Source organism: Aythya marila (assembly GCF_965140915.1).
Source record: "Aythya marila genome assembly, chromosome: 3".
In the NCBI taxonomy this organism is placed as follows: domain Eukaryota; kingdom Metazoa; phylum Chordata; class Aves; order Anseriformes; family Anatidae; genus Aythya; species Aythya marila.
The window spans coordinates 74,437,637-74,460,648 of record NC_139044.1 but is presented as its reverse complement, the minus strand read 5'-3'; the positions used below and the strand labels follow the sequence as shown (position 1 = coordinate 74,460,648).

General features: G+C 37.9%; 1 protein-coding gene across 3 annotated transcripts in view; it reads right to left on the bottom strand.

The window, feature by feature from the left end:
• The window catches only part of LOC309876805 (dermatan-sulfate epimerase), a 196,191-nt gene that overhangs the window by 66,896 nt on the left and 106,283 nt on the right, over nt 1-23,012 (bottom strand). For all 3 annotated transcript variants that reach the window (XM_082757540.1, XM_082757538.1, XM_082757539.1), the window contains exons 9-10: nt 1,950-2,068; nt 658-816 (exon numbers count right to left, since the gene is read on the bottom strand). In XM_082757540.1, coding sequence (XP_082613666.1) covers nt 658-816; nt 1,950-2,068 — 278 coding nt within the window. The remainder of the gene's footprint in view (nt 1-657; nt 817-1,949; nt 2,069-23,012) is intronic.

The following is a 23,012-nucleotide window of genomic DNA, read 5'->3' as shown; positions in this document are numbered from 1 at the left end:
AGCAGTGGACAGAAGGATAAACTGCAGTAACATTTCACCGAGGGACCATTAAAGACTGGCAGTAATGTTAAGAGTCTGCTTCTCAGCTGTGAGCCACCTGGAAATCTTATTATTTATCTGAGGTAACTATCAGTAGTTCCCATTTGACCAGTCTTAGGAACAGTTCCTCTTATCTGAGTGCAGCTGTCATAAAAATAAATAGCCTATGTGGGAAGCAGCAAATGAAGAGTTCTTTGTATATGTGGAAAACACAAGTAAACTGTATTTCAGAGAGAATAAAAGAGTTTTAAAACAACCTAGTAAAAATTACTGCAGTGACGTGCAAGGAAGTGTCACGAACTCAGTGGAGTTCAGGTGCTTGACCTGATAAGCTGCTGTGAAACACAGGGCAGGTTCTTATTACTAGATAGAAGACTGTTTTATGAATAAGGGAGCATATGTACAGATCTTTTTCTGAGATGTGTGAGTTATCTCAGGGTAATGAAGGCTCTGTGGCACCCATAGAATACTGAGCTGGTACAGGATGGTGGCCAGGAGCATGTTTATGAGTGATGCTGCCAGCAGCCTGGTGAGATAAGCAGCCTCGTGCTCAGTACAGGAGGCTTTTCTGTAACTTGCTCTCTTCTGTTCTAGAAAATATCTTAAAGGAACACTTACCTCATATTTTCCTTTCTTCTCCAAGGGCTCAGATTCGGTCTCTGCAGGCACCATAACTTTGTCCCCTAGAAGCTCCTCTAAGATGAAGACAGTTTCCCAGTTGCTATAGTGATGAGCTGGGAAAATATCTGAGTGCATGCTGTCACCAAAATAAACAACCTGTGAGGGAATCAGCAAATTAAAAGGTCTTTGTATATGAGGAATACACAAGCAAACTGTACCTCACAGAGAGAGAAAAAGAGCTTTAAAACAACCTAATAAAAATTCCTCTGTGTTTACGGTTGGCCATGACAAACACAGATCTTGTTAATGTCATAGTTTGGAGTTTTATCTTCAATTAGTTCAGTGAGGAAAAAAATGGCTCTGCATCCCCTCCTCTCTCTGGACACCCTCCAGGGGTGCCCGTTTGGGACTAATCCACAGGACAGCACTGAGATGTTTGACTGACAGAAGTAGCCTGCCAGAAAGCAGTAGAAAAGACGAAAAGGAAAATGCACAGAGCAACTGGAATGCATTTTGGATGACTTTGGAGACAAGGGAGAACACAGAGTGTAATCTTGATGATTCAGAACTTTTCTGCACCCGAGTAGTAGCCTAACCACCATGGAAACTGGAGGCCACCTTTTCATTTATTTGATCTATTTCCTCAGGGAGATTGATTTTGTGATGATAATCTGATTCTCCACAGAACTGTAGAAATGCATGACCATGCACCCAGAATAAAACACCTTAGCTAGAAAGTTTATGTTTACCAATAAAAAAACTTACATACTCCTTCCAGTTTTGGACTGCAATGTTTTAAACTTTTAACTCATCAGGAATAGTATGATATTTTGGACTCTAGAACGGGGCCCATCATTACTAAATAATTGAGGAATAGTTGATTAACTGGAAGATGATGAAGAAGCAGGACACTTTAGTTGTAGTATATAACTCCTGCAGCTTTTGTCACGCACCTAAAGAAGTATCAACTGCATCCCTTACCTTTCTTTTAGTACAGGGAGTGCACACAGAACTTTTCACCATGAACAAGGCAGGAAATGTTATGCAGTGGGGAAGGTGTGGAGTAAGCTCACATTGTGCATTGATAGGCTATTGCTGTAATCATTAGTAATGAAGCAGAACAAAACAGTCAGCTTTGACGCATAATGGAATTGCCCCACCCCAAAGCAGTGTATGCAGAACAAAAATTTGTGACTTATCACATCATTAACAGTAAAACAAGATTATCTGGTGACTTTTATACTGAAACAGGGTATTTTCACAAAGATTTGATCACACTTTTAACATACCTTGGGATCTAGCTTGCCAGTCATCTTCTTCAGTAGTTCATAAAGATGGATAGCATTACCTTGGGAATACCACCCCGGCTTGTCCAGTGATAACAGAGCCTCCTGCTCCTCGTCATTCTCTGGAACCAACCAGCAAAATTGCCTGCTGTTAGTAAGAGCAGCACATGCTTCTGCATTTGTAAGATGTGCAAGAAGCTGCCTGTGCACAGCTTGGAGAACATAGTCTATTTTGACATGAAAACTGCTCCAGTGCCTGGTGAGAGGTTCGAGTCCTGGTACTGACTGTGGGCTCAGTCATGATGTCTGGTAGCTTGGAATGGCTTGTATACAAAGTGGCACTTAAGATGTGACCTTGCACACTATCTGTTCAGCAAGCAGGAAATAAAAAGGGGAGGAAGACACGTCCGAGTAAAGAAGCAGCTGAGCCTAATCTGCAAGGGCTACAGAAGAGCTGAGGAATCAAAGCCATGGGCTTTGCCTCCCACGTGCTACAACAGTGAAGGTAGAAAATCACACAGCAGACTGATGGAGGAGCTGCTAAAGACCTAAGAAGAAACATGAGATAGGACGGAAAATAACAACACGTACTTTTCCGACATGAAAATTAGTTGCTACTTTTAAACACTGACATAAATTCAATGAAACAGGCCGAGGTAGTTCTTTTGGGAATTAGCCAGCCTTAGATCAGCACGTGCAATGAGCAGTTTCAGTAATCATCCAGTTTTGGGGAAGTGAACAGTATTACTGCTGGTGATGTAAACTTACCATATATCCAAAATGGCAACTGTCAGCAAACAGGAAGAATCGTTAGGATATGAAACTCCCAGGTTGTCCACTAACTGTGCCCCAAAGCAGCTGTATCTGTCCTGGTGCCCCTGTAATGTTATTACTCATCCAGATCCTTGTGCTATTGTCAGATGTACTCTTACCAGCTTCTTGCTGGAGCTCATATACTAGCCTTAGCAAAATGATAAATTATAAAAAATTAATCGGAAATGTTAATATTAATGTCTTTTGTCTGTCAATGTGGTTAAATGAAAGGGTCATTTTGTTATTCACTCTCAATCAAATATTTCTATTTTATTGGTTAGAAACCAATACAGTACTTTGTTCTGGCTTAGGCAGAACATCAAGACTTTACTCTTTCTCCTGCTTTACAGACTTCTTCAAAGTAATTCAGACATGTTATGGAGAAGACCTGAGACAGAGAGAACAAACTTCACTCAGTTAGAGATTTCTGAAAACTGAAATGTAGATTTTGGAAGAACAATGAAATGACAAGATGGCTTTATGTTTAAGTGCACTTAAGATGTACATGGCATGGTAACATTGCTCCTTTTGAAGGAGAAAAAAAAAAGGAAAAAGAAGTGAAGAGATACAGGCAGCCTACCATCCTTTAGTATTATACATCTAAGAATTGGAATAATCACAGGATTTATTCTCAGGGAAAACAATTCTATATTAAGGGTGTTTTCTAAACTAGGAAAGAACAGAAACTAGGAAAAAAAGAAACACACAAAGAAATTCAAACTAGCAATTAGTGTAAAACTTGTGTGTAATTGTCTTTTCCTTTATTTTTCCTTCAGAAACCTAATGACAGTAAGTATAATAACATCCATGAAAAGAAACTTCCTCCATTTGACATTTCCTGGCCTTTAACTTACTTTTGATCAAACAACTTTTGATCAAACTGAAGTTGTCGAAGTCCAGAAAGTTTGTTTTATTTTCTCTGCATTTTTAGACATATTTTTAAGGCTGACTGACTAAGTAGACATAATTTTCAAACAGCATGGACATAGGAAAAGAGCACTTCTCAAAACAACGTTTTTGAGCTGCTACAAAAAGTTTCTTGAAATTTGCCAAAATTTCTGAAGCTATCACTGTCAATGACAATGATCTCTTCATTCATTCAGTCAGGAAATTGTAGAGAACAACTGAGGCATTAATAGAAGGATTTTTAGAATAACAATATTACAATTGCAAATATGAGCCCTATGTGTTACAGCAGCACCAGGTGGCTCCAGCAAAGATAAAGACTCTGCTTTGCTGCTTCTAAGAAAAGGCATGAGGGGCAGCCCTGACTGAAAAAATTCACTCTAATTACAAGGTAAAAGACCTTTCGCTCTGTAAGACCCATTACTGTCACCTCTAGCAATGGGATTCATCTCACTTAACTTGATGCATCCTGAAGTCGGGCTTCTAATTTATAGCTATAATCTCAACTGGCTGGCCAGGCTTTCCTGGTAGGCAAAAAAAGTGCAAGAAACACTTTCTAGAGGTGCCAGCTCTGTAGAAGAAAAAGACTAAATTAAGCTAGAACTTCACTTTCAGGCAGTGAAATTAGGGAAAATTTCAAGGCTTGGTTTCTTCCTCTGTACATGGAGGCAGCAAACAGCATCAAGATGTTTAATTAATTACAGGAACACCTTGATTTTGGAAGGAGCTTCAGAAAGCTGATGAATTAGGAAAGCTCCTTTATATTTCAGATGTTAAGTTACTGAGATAATGGATCAGGCAAACCTTGCATCTTGAACTATCTCATATGGCTGCTCATGCTCAGACAGCTAGCTCAAATGTGTGGTGACTGTCAGTTTTATTTATACAATCTAAAGTGGGAAAAATTGTACACCTCAATGGTGTTTTAGCTGCAGCAAGACACTAATAAGAAAGGTTTCTAATCCAGTTCCACTTTCCCTGTGGCAAAATATAGTCAAGAAAATTATTCTTTAGCACTGACTGTTAAGGCCTCTTTTAGTTGTTCTGCCATGTGAAGAAAAATACATAACAGCTTAAAAACCATTAATGACACAATTGGCTCTGGCATTTTATTATTTCCTTGCAGTAGTGGCTACATGACAGTGCTAAAGAAATCCAGCTATGTCCTGAAATAACGCTGCATAAATGTGATTATGAGACCTCCTAATGTATCTTAAATATTCTGAGTCTAATTTTGGCTGCACTCACACAAGAGGAAAACTGCTGCTGACCTTCCTTCTATCTTGCTGTTATTGATTCTTAAAAGTTCATACAAAGGTCAGAAATGCTATAAATATTACTCCAACAGGAAGCCACACATATACAGGCGGGGATGCTAATGCTTCAGGTCTTACAACTTGGGCAGAAAGGGAGATGTCCTGACAATTTCAAACAGACTGGATAACCAGAAAGAATTTCTCAGATGATTTAGATAGAGCAACTTGCTTCCTTCTGAAGTCTAATATATCACTACAGCCTGGATTCCTGGCTGCAGACTAAAAGCATGCCACAACAAGAAATGCAAAAGCATTAAGTAAAATTAAAATTATTAAAACTAGAAAAGGATTCTATTAACACACTCACCCAAACCTCAGCAGTGATTCAGAACAATTTTCCTGAGGGGCAATTACTGTTCCTTTGTAACAATAATAACAAAACCTTGCCTCACGCTGGGGCAGTATTAGTACTGCTGGAATGGCCATTTGCATATTACTGTGTCTAACAGTTTAGGGAACATATTCTGATTCAGAAATGTAATTCATAAGCAGATACGTATTTTCAGATAAACTAACACAACTCATTATCCTTCTTTTCATAATTTTCTTAACTGTGCATTGCAGGTTTATAACATGGGTCGAGGAACATCTGGTTCCATTCTAAACAAATATGCAAAAAGTAATCAGTGAAGCTTATTCCCATTCAGCTGCCGACTGATGGTAATTTACTTTGGCGCAGAATGGTTTATTCGGAAAGACTGCACACACATGCTTACTGTGGCGTGCTTTGCTATCTGTTTACTGGTCACACCTGCCCAGATGGAGGCCTGAACATGTGAGCTCTTGAGGTTATGTCCAGACTGAGAGTTAAGCCAGGGTCAGAGCCTGCACTGAGGGTGATTTTCACCAGCTCATCACCTGTGGGACCACCCCCCCCACTGCTGTTTAAGTTGTGTGGCCACACAGTGCGTGTTAGTCACACGACGGGGCGAGAAACCACTGGTGATTCACCAGAGAGCCCGGGGAGATCTTGCACTGACGTGGCTGGGCAGATGCTGCGGTAAGACACAAATTCCAAGTGCCTGTGGGTGATGCCAGCCTCAGAAGTGCTATGGCTCAACTTAAGTCTGTGTGCAGCTCCCCAGTAGTCTGTTTCTCTGCCTTCCTGTCCTTCTCCTGATATTCTTTTACTTGTTACTGGCAATTTTTGTATAAACCTAGTTAGGCTTATTAGGGTTACTGGTATTTTTTGTTCCTTTGAGCTGTGCAGTAGAATAAAAATGTTGCCACTCGTGTATATACCTGTTCTTGCCTCCTCCTAACGATGGGCCTGTCACTATGTGTAGGCACGTAGCACAGATGTGTGTATGTGTTTACCAAAGCCCTGCTTACAACCTCAAGGGGCTATTGTAAAACAAATACATATTATGACCCACAACTGTCATATGCCTCTCTATAATTTAAAATAATGTCATTTTAGGCCCTGAGGACATTAATATAAAAGCTTGTTTTAGTTCCAGCCTGGCTTGCAAGCACAGTCTGATCCTAGATGGCATTTCGAGTTCACTTCAGAAATACAAGGCCTCATTTTCAGCAAGTGACTTGGGGCAGGAAACCACATCGTTTTACAGGCGAGACAGAATGGACCTGCCTAAGAAAAATCCCTCTGGGGCTTCTTCCAGTGGTAAGGGTAATGAGACAGGATGAGATAAGTTCCCCTACAGACCATGTCATCCACAAAGAATCACGATCTTGATGGAGGCAAGATTTAATCCCAAATGGGCCCAACAGGTGATGGATAATGTGCAATAGCACCACAGCAGCCCTCACCAAGTGACACTGCTGATGCCTCAGTGGGGCTAACCCCTTCCCTCTGCTTGGATGGAGGCAACCTCGTTCCTGCATGCACGCCTGCTCTCAGGGTGTGGGATGTACCAGGGGAAGCAGTGCCTGCACTGCTGTGGGCTATTGGCCATAACCATGGTGGTCCAGGGGCACAGGTGGGACATGGGAGCAGCAGATGAACACATGGATGCTCCTCCACTGCTAAGGCACAGCAGTTATTCAGTTCTTGCTACTCTGAGTATGCCTCTGACAAGCTGGAGCTTATTGCTTACAAACCATTTCCTCTCTACTGTAAGAACTGAGGTGAGATGGAGGCAAAAAATAATGCCCAGACATCCACTATACTGAAAAAAAATATTTAATGAATTGCTGAAATTTCACTGCTCTTTTTCCTTTTCACTGGGAGATCCAGCAACTACTGAGACTCTGGAATTGTCTGTCCTTCCCTCAGAAATGTCCCAGAGGAGAGGATTAGCTGCTAGTCAGTATTCATGCAGGTATCGTGTGTTTTACCGTCCCTGAAAATACTTCTGTGCCCTGGAAGCAGCTTGAGATCCATCTGCCCTGCACATGCACCAGTGCTTGCTAGCCTCCTATCTGACTGGATGGCTGCAGGAAAGTGATAAGGAACACATTATTCCTGTGATGAGGTGATGAAATAAAAGTTTAAGGCTTCCAAAGTGACTAGTGATTTTGGCTGTATCCATTTTTGGCTGTTGTATCTTATTTTTCAGAAAGTGCTGAGCCTGAAGATCAGTTCCCCTTCCTGCCCTTGCACTATTCTGCCTCTTTGCAGTGGATTGTAGTCGATGAGACAAAAAATGAACTAATCAAAATTAAAATTCACCTTTGAAAACTGGATTTTTTTTCTTTTAATTTTATGTAGTCAGTGATACAACTTCCTTTTGCTCAGTAACCCCAAAATATACATGCTCACTCTTGCGGAGAACTAAATAACAGTATTAGTTAAAGCTGGCAATATTCCAAAAAAAACACCATAAACAAAGCAGAGGAAAGTATGAATACCATCCTGTGGAAAACACACACAAACAAAAACCCCATACTTATTTCATAATAATGCATAAGTACTACTTATCTAATTATTAATGCTTCATTTTCTCATGATGGACTTGTGTGTTTGTGCTCTTTTATAAGGCCTAATAAGACCAAAGTGAAAGATATAGTAAACTTTCAAAGTGCCCTGGGCATATAAAAGCCACAAACTTCTTAGAGAAACAAATTTTAAAAATGTTTTACAGTTTTAGCTCCACTAAATGTCTTTATTTTGATTGAAATCAGCACTGCTGCTAAAGATTAATTGTGCCAAGCATTAGGGTACGTAGAGACAAGACTGAAGTTTTACTTGTTTGCAAGAAAATCACTATTTCCTTTATAGCAGTTAGCAAGTAAGTTTCTTTAGGAAGTTTTGATTACTGTCCTACAGGAACTGAAAATAACACATCACTAAAGATTTAGCAATTTGTTTTCAAATCTGTCAAAGCATTAATTTTATACCTTCCCAGGAATAGTCTGGCTAATGAACAAAGCATTTCTGTTTAAAACATTGAAATGATGAAATACAAGCAAGGCCTTCTTTTCCTTATTTTTGGTAAATGATTCATCTGCAAGTTCATTTCTAGAATTAACTCTGTTCATGGATGGATTTGGTGAAGCCTTTTCTATTATTTTATTAAATGTCTCTATAACTCACGGAACTTCTATTTTGGAAGGGTAAGAGGGACAAAAATACTGAGTTTCATTTCTTTCTTGCATATATTTTGTAAGCTTTTTGTTTGTTTATTTGTTTTTGTTTTAACTGGGATCTTTGGGAGGGTGCCACATGACAAGATAAGAAATGCATTCCCTCCCCGGAACTGTTGCATTCTGGACCTCATTAGTTTTGTAAGCAGACTCCAGAGCCTCATAAACGTGGAGCTCCCAGTATCCAGACAAATATCGCCAAATGTCTCTATCAATATTAATATTGTAGTTCTCCTAGAGGACATATAATTATGGAGAGAAACAAGCCTTTCCAGAAACCATTTAAAATTCAAACAAGCCAGGAGAGGAATGGTAACTGAGAAATCAAAACAAAACATATAATCATTTCAAGAACATACAGTTAGTTCAGTTCAAGCAACTGTCTATGACTTTTCTTAACAGGTTCTGCTTTGCTGCTGTACAAAAATTTGACATTTGCAAAATGCCCTTTCTTTTACCGAAGTACTGTCTGTCCATCACACAATCAGTACGAATTGAACTAATTCTTAGGAAATAGGAGTTTTAACTAATCAAGCTATTTTTCTACCATGCTTGTATTTAGAAAGAGGCAGCTCCAGCCGTGGAGAATTTGCAGACTGAGAGGTTGCTGTCCGAGGAAGTGCTGCCCCAGGGACATTCCAGAGTCACACAGAGCTTGCAGCTCTGCCAGAAAGACAAAGGCTCTCTTTGGCCCTGTTCAGCTGCGAAGAGGCTCTTCTTGGGTTATCTTCCAGAAAAGTTCTTTGCTTTTGAAATCGTGCTAATCTAAACCAGAGTGGTTTAACCTGAGCAGTGATTGGAGACTGTTGCGTCCTATTGTGGACTGTATCTCTAATTTCTGAGCTGTGTGTCTGTATGGGGAGACAGCACCATTCCTCTCAGGAAGTTGTTGTGGCTGGCAGTGTTTGGTTGTACTAATGACTAAGTACTGTGGGAGAAGCTCGGCTTTTTGGGTAAGATGGGCAAACATTCCTTGAAGTTTTCAGGAAAAGGGAAGTACTGGAGGGAAGCATAGATGAGTTGAGGGCCACCAGCCAAACATTCTGACCTAACCTGTGAATGCACACAACATATCTTCCTTGCACCAAGCAGGCTGCTATCATGCAGCTGAATGTAATTTTCTAAGTCTCTCTAACAACACCCACTGAAATAAGACTCACTGGAATTTGCTCTTCTACACTGAAAATCAGGACTGCAGTGTGGTGGGGAAAAAATTCCTGCCAAGCTCTGACACTGAAAGAAAGTAAGAAAGAGGGAAAGTTCTTTAATCCTGTTATGGCAAGTTATTTTTTATTTTTATTTTTTAAATATATGTATATCTTAGTATTTTAGGTATAAACCTTATTATGTAAAGTGAATAGACAATTTGATACAGCTGCTGGAAGGAGCCTTTGATTTTAATTTCTTAATTTCCCTAAATTCAAATAGTATAATGATCACGAAGTAGACAAGAGCATGCATAGCTATTGCACATACACATTTGCTCAGAATACAGAATAGACATTTTCATTAACTCAGTTTTTAAAAATGTACAGCACATGTATTATTAATTTATGATATATTATTAAAAACTAACATGGCAAAGTTGAGTTATAGTTCATATGAGAGCTCCATTTTTTTTTTTTTTTTCCTTATTACCTAAAATCCTTACTTTATTTTTATTAATTGATTCTTTTTCATATTCCAGCTCTTCTAATATCAGCTACCTCTGATGGATGGGTGGGGAAAAATTCCAGTTTTACATCAACCTTTAAAGACTAACTCAAAATTCAAAATTTCATAAATAAAATTTGAAACAAAATAATAATTAAAACAAACAAACAAAACCCTCCCTTCTTCCTAATCATTAAGAAGGCAAAAACATTTTCTTAATCTGTTCAGAAATGCTAGAAGACATCTACAGGGCTTGTTCATATAAGTTATTTTGTAGAAAGGATTAACTAGACAACACACTTTTTCAACTCTTATCCACTATCTAGATGATTTGATGTTGAAGTTGTGCAGCTATATATATATATATCAATTTATACATATATATCCATATATGTTTACATGGTAATACATGTAAAAAAGTGGAGCATATGGGTTGCATGCTACCACCCTCCTTAGCATGAAAAATTGTAAGGAAGAGCAGCAGTGTCAGTCCTGGGGCTGTACAGTTTATTCCAGCACAGAATATAAATCATCTATGTAAGCTGGGAAATATAGAAGGAGGTATATAACTGAGACATAGAAAGTGAAGACAAATTCCTCATTGCATAAGTTCTCAATGCAGGAATTTGCTATTTCCCTGTCCTAGGGAGCATGCTGCTTGCTTACCTAGAAAGTGTCTTAGCTGCACTTGCTTTGCTCTCCATACTTACATTTGTTACTTACTAAATTGATAAGATTTTAGAGATTGTGTTATTTCAATGTCTAAAGTAACACGTACCTCTCCCCTTTAGGAGAGAAGGCATGAGAGGGAACAAATAATTGCCTACATTTAAAGCAGTGAAACAGAACGGAGATGAACACAGAAGCAAATAGGAGGCAGCTTTACAGAGGGAACTAACAGAATGTTATGCATTGCACAAGTTCTGCAACATGCATCTCAGCAGAAAAAGTAAGTCTCTTCTGTCTTCTCCATTAGGAGATACAGTATAACTCCTGAGAATGAAGATTATTATGTTCTTCTCTAACACTTCAAATTTGAGTTAGCATCATGTTCTAATACATGTTTTTGTGACAACTGTATTACTTAAATTATCTTTTTTTTTTCTTCTTCTTTTTTTTTTTTTTTTTTTTTTTTTTTTTCTGTTGAACTGCTTATCTAGAAGTCATAAACTATGGAAAAAGCAAAATTATGTATCTTTGAATATACACTTTATTAAAATATTTCCTAAAATTTATTTCAACTACCACATGCATTTTTTACTAGAAAAGAAACAGCAAAACCTTCCATGTAATTTGGGGAATGAAACGTATCCACACTGCCTTCTGGCTGTTAGTGTCTGTTCAAGCATACAATAGTTGTAGATAGTTGTTATTAAAACCTGGCTCAGCCTGTCCCCTCACTCAGAGAACAACCCCACCCAAGCCCAGGACAGCTGCCTTTGCCCAGTGCTGCTGCTGAGCCTGGAGAGGTCAGGGCGGGTGGCAAGCGCCTTCCTGCAGCACAGGAGCCTGGGCTGGGCACCTCCTAATGCTGGGCAGGGGCTGAGGGCCCAGCTGTGCTTTGCCTGCTTCACTGGTGGTGACAGGAAGATGTGGAACTGGTTCATAAATAATTCCTGTCCATCCCTCTTATTAAAACTTTTTTTTTTTTTTTTTTTTTTCGTTGAGAGGAGAGGAGAGGACAGGAGAGGAGAGAAATTAAAGAAATGCATCCTTCCACTTGTCTATATAAGCCATGCATGCTGGCATCCCTTTTGAGACTTACAACCTGTGACGGAAGCTAGGCAGAAGGGAAGGACCAGGTACATGTGCACACGAAAGACATGGAAAGGTGATGGCAAGGTCAGTCTTGAGGTCTGGAGACAATTTCATGGCCCTGTGGACACAAGTCATTGGATGGATTCACAGGAGGGGCAAAGAAGTTGGCAAGAATAGAACAACTGGCAGGGATTTCAGATGCTTATTCAGGCCTGCTCCAGGGCTAGATGTGTGTCCAAGGTGTCAGGGAACATCACAGTGAACAACAAAAAACTCGGTTCCTAAAAACTATTAAATCAGTTGAGTTATAGTGTAACTTTTTAGTTAATAAACTAATTGAAAAACATTAGGGAAATTAATGTTCTAAGAAAGTGGTAAAACTTTTATGTGTCAAACACTCACTGTAACTCTCAGAACAACATAACCAGGCTGGAGATGGCAAGGAAGAAAGGAAACTATTACTTTCTGAGAAAGTAAGCTTAAGCTTTGATGAGAAGATTAACACGAAAGATTTGTAGTACTGTTTTTTTGAAGAAGTGAAAGAGAAGTGATCCCCAAGACGTTTCCTATAATTCTGCAGTTCCTTATCTATGCACTTTGTGTGGTTTGCAAAACCACTCAGTGTCTAAGTGAACATGCAATTTACCTTGTTTCTCAGAATCAAGAGCATTATGCCAGATCTCCGTATGTAGGAATTTCACAGATAAAATCTCTTGCTACTATTATTCCAGAAAAAATAATCATCTTGGAATGCTCAGCATTAGTCTGGCAGTATCTCAGACACCTGGGATCTGTGGACAGTAACAATATATAAATTCATTTTGCAGCAGATAAGAATCAGTTCAGAATGAATGTGTTTACTGATGAAGAGAAAAAGTCCTGTGGTTGCTAACTCTAGCTAGAAAAACATGCAACATACATATTTAAGTTTAAAACATCTGGAGTCCTAGGTGAACAATAAAGAAGACTGAAAAACAAAGAGAGAAAAGAAGAATATGGTACATCACTTTTACCTTTTCCTGAGCTTTCAGTTTGTATGAAATAATTCCCTTTTGAACATCTGCTCCAGAGGGCTTGCTACTGACCAATGCAATGTCCCCTGATTGACTGTCAGCCAAGAAATGTCCAGGCTTTGTGTTCTCTGATGTTTTATTTGCCCTGTACTGGGTGGGAGAAGCAGAGCTGCTGTAGAGGTAGGTAGTTCTCTACTCACCTAAGATGTCCCCCATGCACAATAAGTCCACACCTGTTATTTATTGCAGCTCTTCTATGCCACTTACCACTTTCCAACTCTCCCAAGTGCTTCATAAACATTAAGTAAACCTCAGGATTTAGAAACTGGGAAACCAAGGAAGGGGTTCAGTGTCAAAGCACACCACATCTCAGTGCAGGCTTTCCTCATGATTCCTCTAAGTGTTCTCAGCTCTTTTCCAGGTCTTCCTAACCAGCTCCTTTCACTATTTGCTTCCAATAGCAGATCTGATGCCTGCAGTACAAAAAGCAACATGTGCTTTCTGTGAAAAACAATTCTACAAACTAACCTTAATAAAAGCTTGACATTCTGGGAGAACACACAAGAGAACTCTAAAGCTTCTTAATGAAAACCAGCACATACAGATTCATGGAAACTATGCTGAAGGGAAGCTTTCTGCAGTGGTTGCCAGCTCCCAATCTGACGGGAATGTACAACACACAACCCTCCATTTTTGCTCTACTACAAACTGCCTCAATCCCAATTTCCAAATTAATGAAAAATCAAATGACAGTGTAACGGGTGCTTTGTCTAAGATAAAAATAATTACACAGAGGACAAAAATAATAATAAAAAAAAAACTTTCCTCACTTACTGTTTACATATATATAATCTACAACAAAGGATATTTTTTCCCTGCAAAGTTGTATTGGTAAATCTACCAATTATGTAGATTTTTTTTTTCTTCCAAAAAATTCCTTGTGGAATTTGACAGTGGTTTAAGGACTATTATGTGAAGTTCAAGATAAATGTGCACCAACTAAATTCACACAGCTTTGCACTGAGTCTTAGTACATTAATAAAGTTTACAAACTTGTACTGATCTATCCTGCAAGCAGCCGGACCTTAGCTGCTGTAGGCATGGGAGTAGACCAGCACAGATCACAACTTCCTACGCAGGAGGTAGCCTGGTTCAATTCAGCTGCCAAAATAAGAATACATTTGAGATGCCTTATGGTGTCCCAGCACCTTAGTCTAGTTGCAAGCTGAGAGGCCATGGGTCTTCCATATCTCCTGTGCAAGACCCGCGTTGACTATGAAGTCAATGGGTCCAATGTATCCTACAGAGTAGAGCATAGGTACTTCCTTTTGGGCCATTGTACAGCTCTCTACCGACCATGTTGGCTAGCTCTTCATTGCCTATAATGAGAATAAGATGAGTAATATCAAAAATAACTAGCTAGGGTAGTTTTCACACAATGGTTTCTATAACCATTCCTGGTACTTATTTATTGCTCTTTTTTTTTTTTTTTTTTTTTTAATAAAAAAAAAAATAGACCTCTGTGATTTTTGACCTAGGAAATCACCGTTATGACACAGTTGTCTGTCAATTTTTTACTTAAGGGAGAGGCTTGCAATTAAATGGCTAGACTTTGTTTCTGAATACTATCTGGCAAGAAGAGAAACCTACTAAGACAACAAGGGAGTAACATCCTATTTGTAAATAGAAGTTGAGTCTGATAATCATCTGTATGAGTTAATAAGCTTTCCATTGAGACCTTTTCCATTTCATGGATGAAATAAAATGTATTTGTTCAATCATCTTATACTGAAAATGCAGGAAACAGATCAAAAGGAAATATACATTCTCTTAATCCCAAAATAGCAGTTGACTTGCACGTTTTTTTTTTTTTTTCCCTAATGTTCCTTTCAGTCCTATCAGATTTCCAATTTAGCTCTGACTTCACTCCCCAGTCCTGGACAGATGCTCTTATGTGTGCTTAGAAATAGAATGAAGATGAAAACAAATATTTTGTATAACCAGAAAGAATATTAAAAAAAAAAAAAAAGTTATATTCTAGAGTTGCTATTCTGAGTATTGAAATATCTATATAAATAATTGTTATACATTCTTCAGGTATTATATTATCATTGCCTGAGCTCCCATGCACCACAAGCCACTTGATCATTAATACTACATCTTAACATTCTCTTCAGTGAATCAAATTAAGCAAGTTCACATCTCCATCAAATGTAATCACTTAATCAGCCCTTTCAAGCTTTCAATATTTTTATGCAAGTGTAACAATGAGAACCGAAGTTATTATTTCAGAAATGGTCCTAGTAATGCTGTGAAAAGTTCCTTCTGCAAGCCCTACTCATGTACGGAAGATAATCATTTCTTTTTTTTTTCTTCCAAGTAGTATTGGGTCTTCACAATCCGTAAGAAATGCCAAATCTTTTTCAGCATCACACTTTATGTTAGAGTATTATCGCACTATAAATGTGATCTACATTGAGTGCTGACTACTCTGCTTCTAAATCGTGCATTTGGCTATGTTTTCTCAGAGACTATGGAAGAAAAAATCATCTCCCCTTAATAATATTTTCATGTGTTGGAGAAGAATTCCCTTAAGCCACAGAAGTCTGTATGCTGAACACAGTTTTGTTTGAAATATGAACAGGTCATTTTGGTATTTTGGCTTTGGTTTTAAAAATACAGGCTAGGATACGACAATTCAAGTTCTGTGGGAATTCACTTTAATTTTTTAACTTTTGGCTGTCTTATTGCTGTAAAAAAAAAAAAAAAAAAAAAAAAAAGACTTTTTGGATGAATTGGGTTTCCTAAGCATGGCAGCTTTCATGCCTTATCTCCCCGATACTGCTGGTGCAATCCAGATCAAACTCTAGTTCCATTCTCTGCTAATATCCTGAAATAAATGAAAATAGAAAGTGACTTCAAAATTATGACTGAGAATTTTCTATCGATCCTGACTTCTAATGGCCTCCTTACCACATGGTATATGTGTTGAAATATTTCAATACAACTACTGTTCTTAACTCTATTTGTAGTTTATATAACTACTCTATGTTGTTAAAACAACTGTTATTTTTAAATGATGATGTATAGCAACCACATTTAAAGCATCATCACAACTTACAGATTTAGCAATATATTTCCCAGAAATAGGTTCTTTAGTAAACTTTCTCTAAGTATACAGGCTTGGAAAACTTAAAATAAACTCAGAATTCACCAGATCAGCAAGGTTTGACATACTTGACTATGAAGAACATTTCTTCCATTAAAATTAAACATAAGCATGTTCTGATAACCAATAACCAATTTTAAGAAATCATTGGTATAGAACTGTCTTCACAGAATCACAGAATTTCTAGGTTGGAAGAGACCTCAAGATCATCGAGTCCAACCTCTGACCTAACGCTAGCAGTCCCCACTAAACCATATCCCTAAGCTCTACATCTAAACGTCTTTTGAAGACTTCCAGGGATGGTGACTCCACCACTTCCCTGGGCAGCCTGTTCCAATGCCTAACAACCCTTTCAGTGAAGAAGTTCTTCCTAACATCTAACCTAAAACTCCCCTCGCGCAACTTAAGCCCATTCCCCCTCGTTCTGTCACCAGGCACGTGGGAGAACACACCAACCCCCACCTCGCTACAGCCTCCCTTGAAGTACCTATAGAGAGCGATAAGGTCGCCCCTGAGCCTCCTCTTCTCCAGGCTGAACAAGCCCAGCTCCCTCAGCCGCTCCTCGTAGGACTTGTTCTCCAGGCCCCTCACCAGCTTCGTCGCCCTTCTCTGGACCCGCTCAAGCACCTCGATGTCCTTCTTGTAGCGAGGGGCCCAAAACTGAACACAGTACTCGAGGTGCGGCCTCACCAGAGCTGAGTACAGGGGGACGATCACCTCCCTAGCCCTGCTGGTCACACTGTTCCTGATACAAGCCAGGATGCCGTTGGCTTCTAACACAAAGACCTGTTCTAGCTTACTGCTTTTGATTACTTGAAATTATTACTGAATAATTATTGTATTATTTGAAAAACGTCAGTGTAGACCACATCAAGTTAGAAGGTCCAACTCCTTAAACTTATAAAGGATATATTACTGAACCATAAAAAGTAAATCCGGAAGGATTAATTGCAATTCTGTTATCTTAACTTCCCCATTATGAATCTTTGGAAAGAGCTAAAAGGATTTTCACAGTCAAGACTCTCACTGAGTCCTTATGCAAACATAGTTTACAATTTTTCACTGCTTCTGGATTAGGACATTAGAGATTTTAGTTAAATATGCAGATCTGCCAGAGATAAGATTATGGGTAAATCATTCAATCTTTTTCAGTTTCTTGGCTCTAATAGAAAAGCTAGTATTTTTGGTTTTCTGACAATAGTTTATCTCTTTTGCCCATGAACTTCTTGAAGACAGAGAGCGACTCTTATCATGTGCTTGCACAATACCTTAAACAACAGGGTTTTGAGTTTTATCCAAGCCTTAAATATAATGTAATACAATCAATAACTAGGATTTTGCAATAGTGTTAGTTAGTTACTGCAGCTCCTTTTGAAAATGAAACGCTCATTCCATAGACAAAGAATTCTGTTTTGGACTATTTGGCAATTATGCTAAACATGTTTTCCAGTTTTAACAAAAGGAATATTGTTTATATGCAGTTTTGAAAGCTTTAGCTTTCTTTGAAATAGCTTTCCATAATATTTTTATCAGTTTAGTGCAAAACACAGTATTTAATATCAAAGGTAATCAGCTGAAGCAACCCCTGCTGTCTTTACACAGAAGTACTTTGCAGTTTTCAGTGTTTTGATTTTTGGATGAATAACTTCTTACTCCTTTTATCCTCTGTGGTACTTTGAACAGTATGCAAACATATAAAGAACTTGGCTTGAGACATTTATTTCAATTTTTTTTTTTTCTTTTAAATAAGGATAGGCATTGGAGAATGTATCTACAGTTCAGCATTCATCTTCAAAAACAAACAGATGCCCTATTTCAAAGACTATTTAATTTTTTATTTTTAAATAAAAAAGGAGTTGTTTGTGAACAATAGAGAATATAATGGGGCCTAGTTTCATCTGAAGTTGTGTCTTGCAGTTGGATTTGCTGAATGTCAATAGGGTTCAGTGTCTCATGGATGCTTTTCCAGTAGCTAGGTCATCTGTAGCCAGACTCTCCTGTGTTGATACTTAGCTATCTGTTGAGGAATCAGTTTACACAGTACCCTTTCCTTGATCTGGGACAGACAGACCATACACCCTCTTTAGTCTGTAGAATCTGTAGTATTTCTGAGAATACTAAGCCATACTCAAATGTGGCTGAAACTGTGTTGCTGATAGAGGCCTGCAGTTGGGGATGGGAAGAAATTCCTATGTATACATGCCATGTGATTTCATAAGCCTCAATATTTTTGGAAAAGAGACTAAAGTTGAAGAAATAGCTTTGTAGATCTTCTGGCTAATATAGTTGAGGCATTGACCAAAGGAGCTCAAGAGACAGCATCCAACCCACTTTCCAACAGCTGGCTCAGCTGATAGCCATGTACCTACCATGCCAGTTAGGGCGGGCAGCCACTGAAATCCCAGCACTTGGCCTATACTCCCGGTTTACAGTACTGTGCTGTCTTTGTAGAAACAGAAACTGAACTTGGCCACAAAACCTCCATCTTCTGATCAGTGAGTATATACAAATGGCACAATGAGAATCTGTCCACCACTTCTGAAGCAAATACCAGAAAAGCCCATTCCAAGAAACAAAACAAAACAAACCCCCTCCTTTCCCTTAGCAGAAAGGAATGACCTCTCTGCTCAGATTACCAAAAAGGAGGTATGGTCATTTAAAATTTGGTTTACTTGTTCTTTGGCTACCATGCAGCCTGACTACTACAGGGTGGCAACTTCCAGTAATTACACCAGTTTAACTACATCACTGTAAAAGTGGATACGTATACAAATACAAACTGCAGACTTGTCCCTCACATCATTTAATAACAGGGCTATAATGATAGGAGTCCTTAGGAGTCAGACTCAATGATCCTTGTGGCTCCCTTCCAACACAGGATATTCTATGGTTCTATGACACACTTGCAGTTAGTAATAAAAATTTGCTTCCTCAATCTCTGATTTGATGTCTCTGCAATGGAACCCAAATGTTCTGAACACTTGTTTTTATGAGGCAATGACCATCAAATGCGGTAGACAAGGACTTTGAAAGCTATCAGAACAAATGAAGTTTTATGCCAAGGAAGAAAGCTAGTTTTGGTACCAGCTGTTAAAAATGAATTGTGTCTGTCCATGATTTTATCATGACTCTACTTCACAAAAGGATGCATGTGTGCACTTGCCCAACTTTATTTTGCTTTTTTTGCATCTGTTTTTGATACTTTCACAGAGACCACTGTACCAAATATGTACAAAACAAAATCCAGACTGTTATTGTCAGCTAAAACTATGTTTAGTAAACATGAAATAAAATTTAACTGTTAGGGAAGAGGTCCTTTGCTACAGTCTCCTGTTTTACCAATCACATGGCTTAAATACAAACATGTTGATGATACAGTAGGAAATGATCAGCTCTCTATTCTCAAATTATTCCCAAACTGTTGATTTCAAACTATATATAGTTACTACCTAGCAAACTTTATGAAAATTAATTGATAAATCATTAGGTAACAAACAATGTCATTTTCAATGTTTGTCTGTAACATAATTATCCTTATAGTCCTTAATAATCCTCATAATCCTTGATAATCCTTATAGTTTTCAAAATAATAATAATAATAAAAAAATCAGGATCTATTACTGAATATGAAAAAATTTCTATTTAAAGCCTTTCATCAGCTATACCACTTGGTTACAAAGAAATTTCACTTCCTTCAGAAATGATTCTAGTCATGAACAGGAAATAATTTTTCGTTGGTGACTTCGGTGTAGAACCAGATGCTTTATCTCTTAAACAGTGGATCCCCAACCACCAGTAAAATACAAAACCTGTTACTGGTATTAGAGAATAAGGACAGCCTTGATCTGAAAGTTGTGATGTCATGAGGTAAAAAAAGATCTAGTACTGAAAACTAGAGTATAAACATGTCATTTATTAGTTACAAATCTCCTTCTCCTTTTCTAAATATCCAGGAAATACATGACAAACAGTAGCAATATGCTCCATAGAATTGCTAAACAAATCTCCATGAAAAGCATTGCATTGCTTTCACGGACTATATGGCACTGGGGGATGTTTTAACAACACGAAGGCACTCATTTTAGAAGTCATATGGAAAACGTTTATGGACTTTATTCCTTCTGATTAATGCAGCCCACAGCCAGTACAACCTTCACACACCATTCTGTCACAAGCTCTCAGGCTGATACGAAGAGTCAATATGTCCAAAAAAAAAAAAAAAAAAAAAAAAAAGCAAAAAGGCAGTAAGCACAGCTGCATTAAATAAAGGAACACCAGGAGTCAATAAGGGAGTGGTTTACACAAGTCTCCTCTGCTGATGGTGGTGTTATTTTGTTTGTATCTTCTGAGAAGCAGGAAAAGTGGCCCTTTGTGGACTTCCCTGCAGAAGGCTTCCCAAGCCTACAGGGCCCTTGGGTGGGAAGCAACCACGTCTCCTGGTGTGGCTGCTTCTGCGCTTCTACGATTGGTGAAGAGAGATGATCAGAACAACTAATACAGGCAGAAAGAATATGTAAGCTTTATGGAGTTTTAACCTCTAAGGCTAAAAGTAAAAAAAAAAAAAAAAAAAGATATACATTTTTGTTTTCAAAAAGCCTTTGTTGTAGAGGTAGCAACTGAGACACTTATTACGTAGGAATAACAACTGAACTATATTGTATACTCAATTCAAAGTGATTTCATTGAAAATGTCATCATTTTCTGGAGATGGCATATATGTTCTTTAAGTACTAAGAGAGTACTTAAATACTTAAGTACTTAAGTTCTTAAGTACTAAGAACATATATGTTCTTTAAGTACTTTTAAGGCTAAAAGGTATATTCTCTTTTAACAGTGGAATGCATCTATATCAAAATTTCCACCTTTTTTATATATATTTTAAAGTTTTGCTAAGGGTCTTTAAAAATATTTATTGGGAAGTACTTTAGTATTCTTCTGCCTGTGAAGACAGAAGCTTCAAATAAAAAGAACAGTCTAGAAAGAAGTTACGTCTTACACATTTAATGTCCAGGGAATGAAGTCACTCCTTTCCGGATCCCACTCCTTGGGCCTAAAAGGCCTTAGAATATAAATGCATAAAAATAGCTATACATGTATAAGCATAGGCTCAATTCTCCACCCAATTCTGTCTCCCATCTTTGGCAGTAATCAAGCCCAGATGTCACAGAAGAAAACTTAAAATGCAGACATGGGATCATCTCTTCCTTAAGTCTTGCAGACCCTAATAATCAAAGACTGTATTCACACTACAAGTATGTCATTTTATATCCTGTCCCCTAATTTTCTTTTCTAATTGATCTTTTCAGGTCATAGCATACCAATGTAATATTATTTAAAGAAGTAGTAGTAGTATTTAAAAGGATTGAAAAGAATCACTGAGGGAGGAAAAAAGCTTAATTAGTGAGTTGTGGCAGTTACAAGAGAATTGGAAAAAACTGGAGGACCGAAAGACTTTACTGAATTTGAGGCTACATCATGTAGGAGAGGCACCACAAGCAGGACAGGAATTTGAATGCAGGAATAAGGCAGCCAGCCTAGAGGTGTAACTGAAAGAGGGATTTGAAAACATGCAGGAGAAGGAAAGTAGGTTTGCTTCTCTAGGCATTGGACAAAGTCACAGAGCCTCACAGAAAAATTTCATCCACCACTACTCCACACATAGGATCTTCTCTGGCTCGTGCAAAGAAGATGCATATATGAACATATGTATCAGTACATAAACTCTTAAATATGCATTGTAAATTTAGATGCTGAACACATAACAATCTGAAATGCAATTTTAATTTATCAGAAAAAACAGATCAAAGTAGACAGTAACTGTTCCTGAGCTGGAAATAAAAGATGTAAAAGTTTTATTTAGTACCGAGAGAATATGCTGTACATACAGACTTAAAGGATTTCAAGGAAATTAGGGCTATCTTTAGCATTTCTATTTTAACTCTGCATTCCAAAAATATATATTTGGCAATCATCAGAACTAGTACTCTCAACATGGGATTTACACAAACACTGTCAACCAGATCCAGGTCAACCAGATGTTATTAGCATTTTCAAGATTCATTTAAAGAATTTCTCTCTGTAAAAGAAAATGTAACCTTGTGAACAACAAGTGCCTGAGATAAATTATGGAGTATTTGTATTATGGTAGTAGAGACTTTTGTTTAGCACTGTTCTCATAAAATATGTGCTTTGCTACATAAGCTACACATAAATATAAAAATGGTTTTACCAGGTAAAAATAAATGTAGCTATTCTACAAGCTAGAAAGATATATATACACTGTTCTTCCATTTAACAGTATGGCACTTTGAAAGATAACTATGTAAAATAAATAATTAAAGATTGTGCTTTTCAATGCCTCAGTTTAATAAAAAGCAGTCACACAATTCTTTTATGAATTCAAACTGTGTTTTGGTTTCTTTAAATGATGCATGCTTTGAAACTCAAAGTAGTGATGCGTTTTTAATTGCACAATTAAAATAATTTTTCGTTGTTCTAAATGGGTTAGTTTTAAAACTACTTGCCAACTGAAAAAAAATATGTCTGCACAACAGTTATCTGATGTCACACTTCTAGATGATGACTTTATCATGTTGTCCTGTTTCAAATGTTTACTGAACACAGTCACCTTTTTGAAATTATGCACTGAAAAGAATTTATCCTTCTCTTCTGTAAACTTCAGAGACTTTCTCTTAGTAAATCTGCAGCAAAAATCCTTTTATGTATTAATAAAATTCAGCTCCAGTTCACAATACAACACTTGAGGTGTTTGAAATTAAGAATGCATTCCATATTTTTTGCCTACATTTTTATGTAGGCAAAATGGAATAGAAGGGCAAATCTAACTAGGTGTGTCGTTAGAAATTTGTTCCAACTCAGATGCACTGATGGA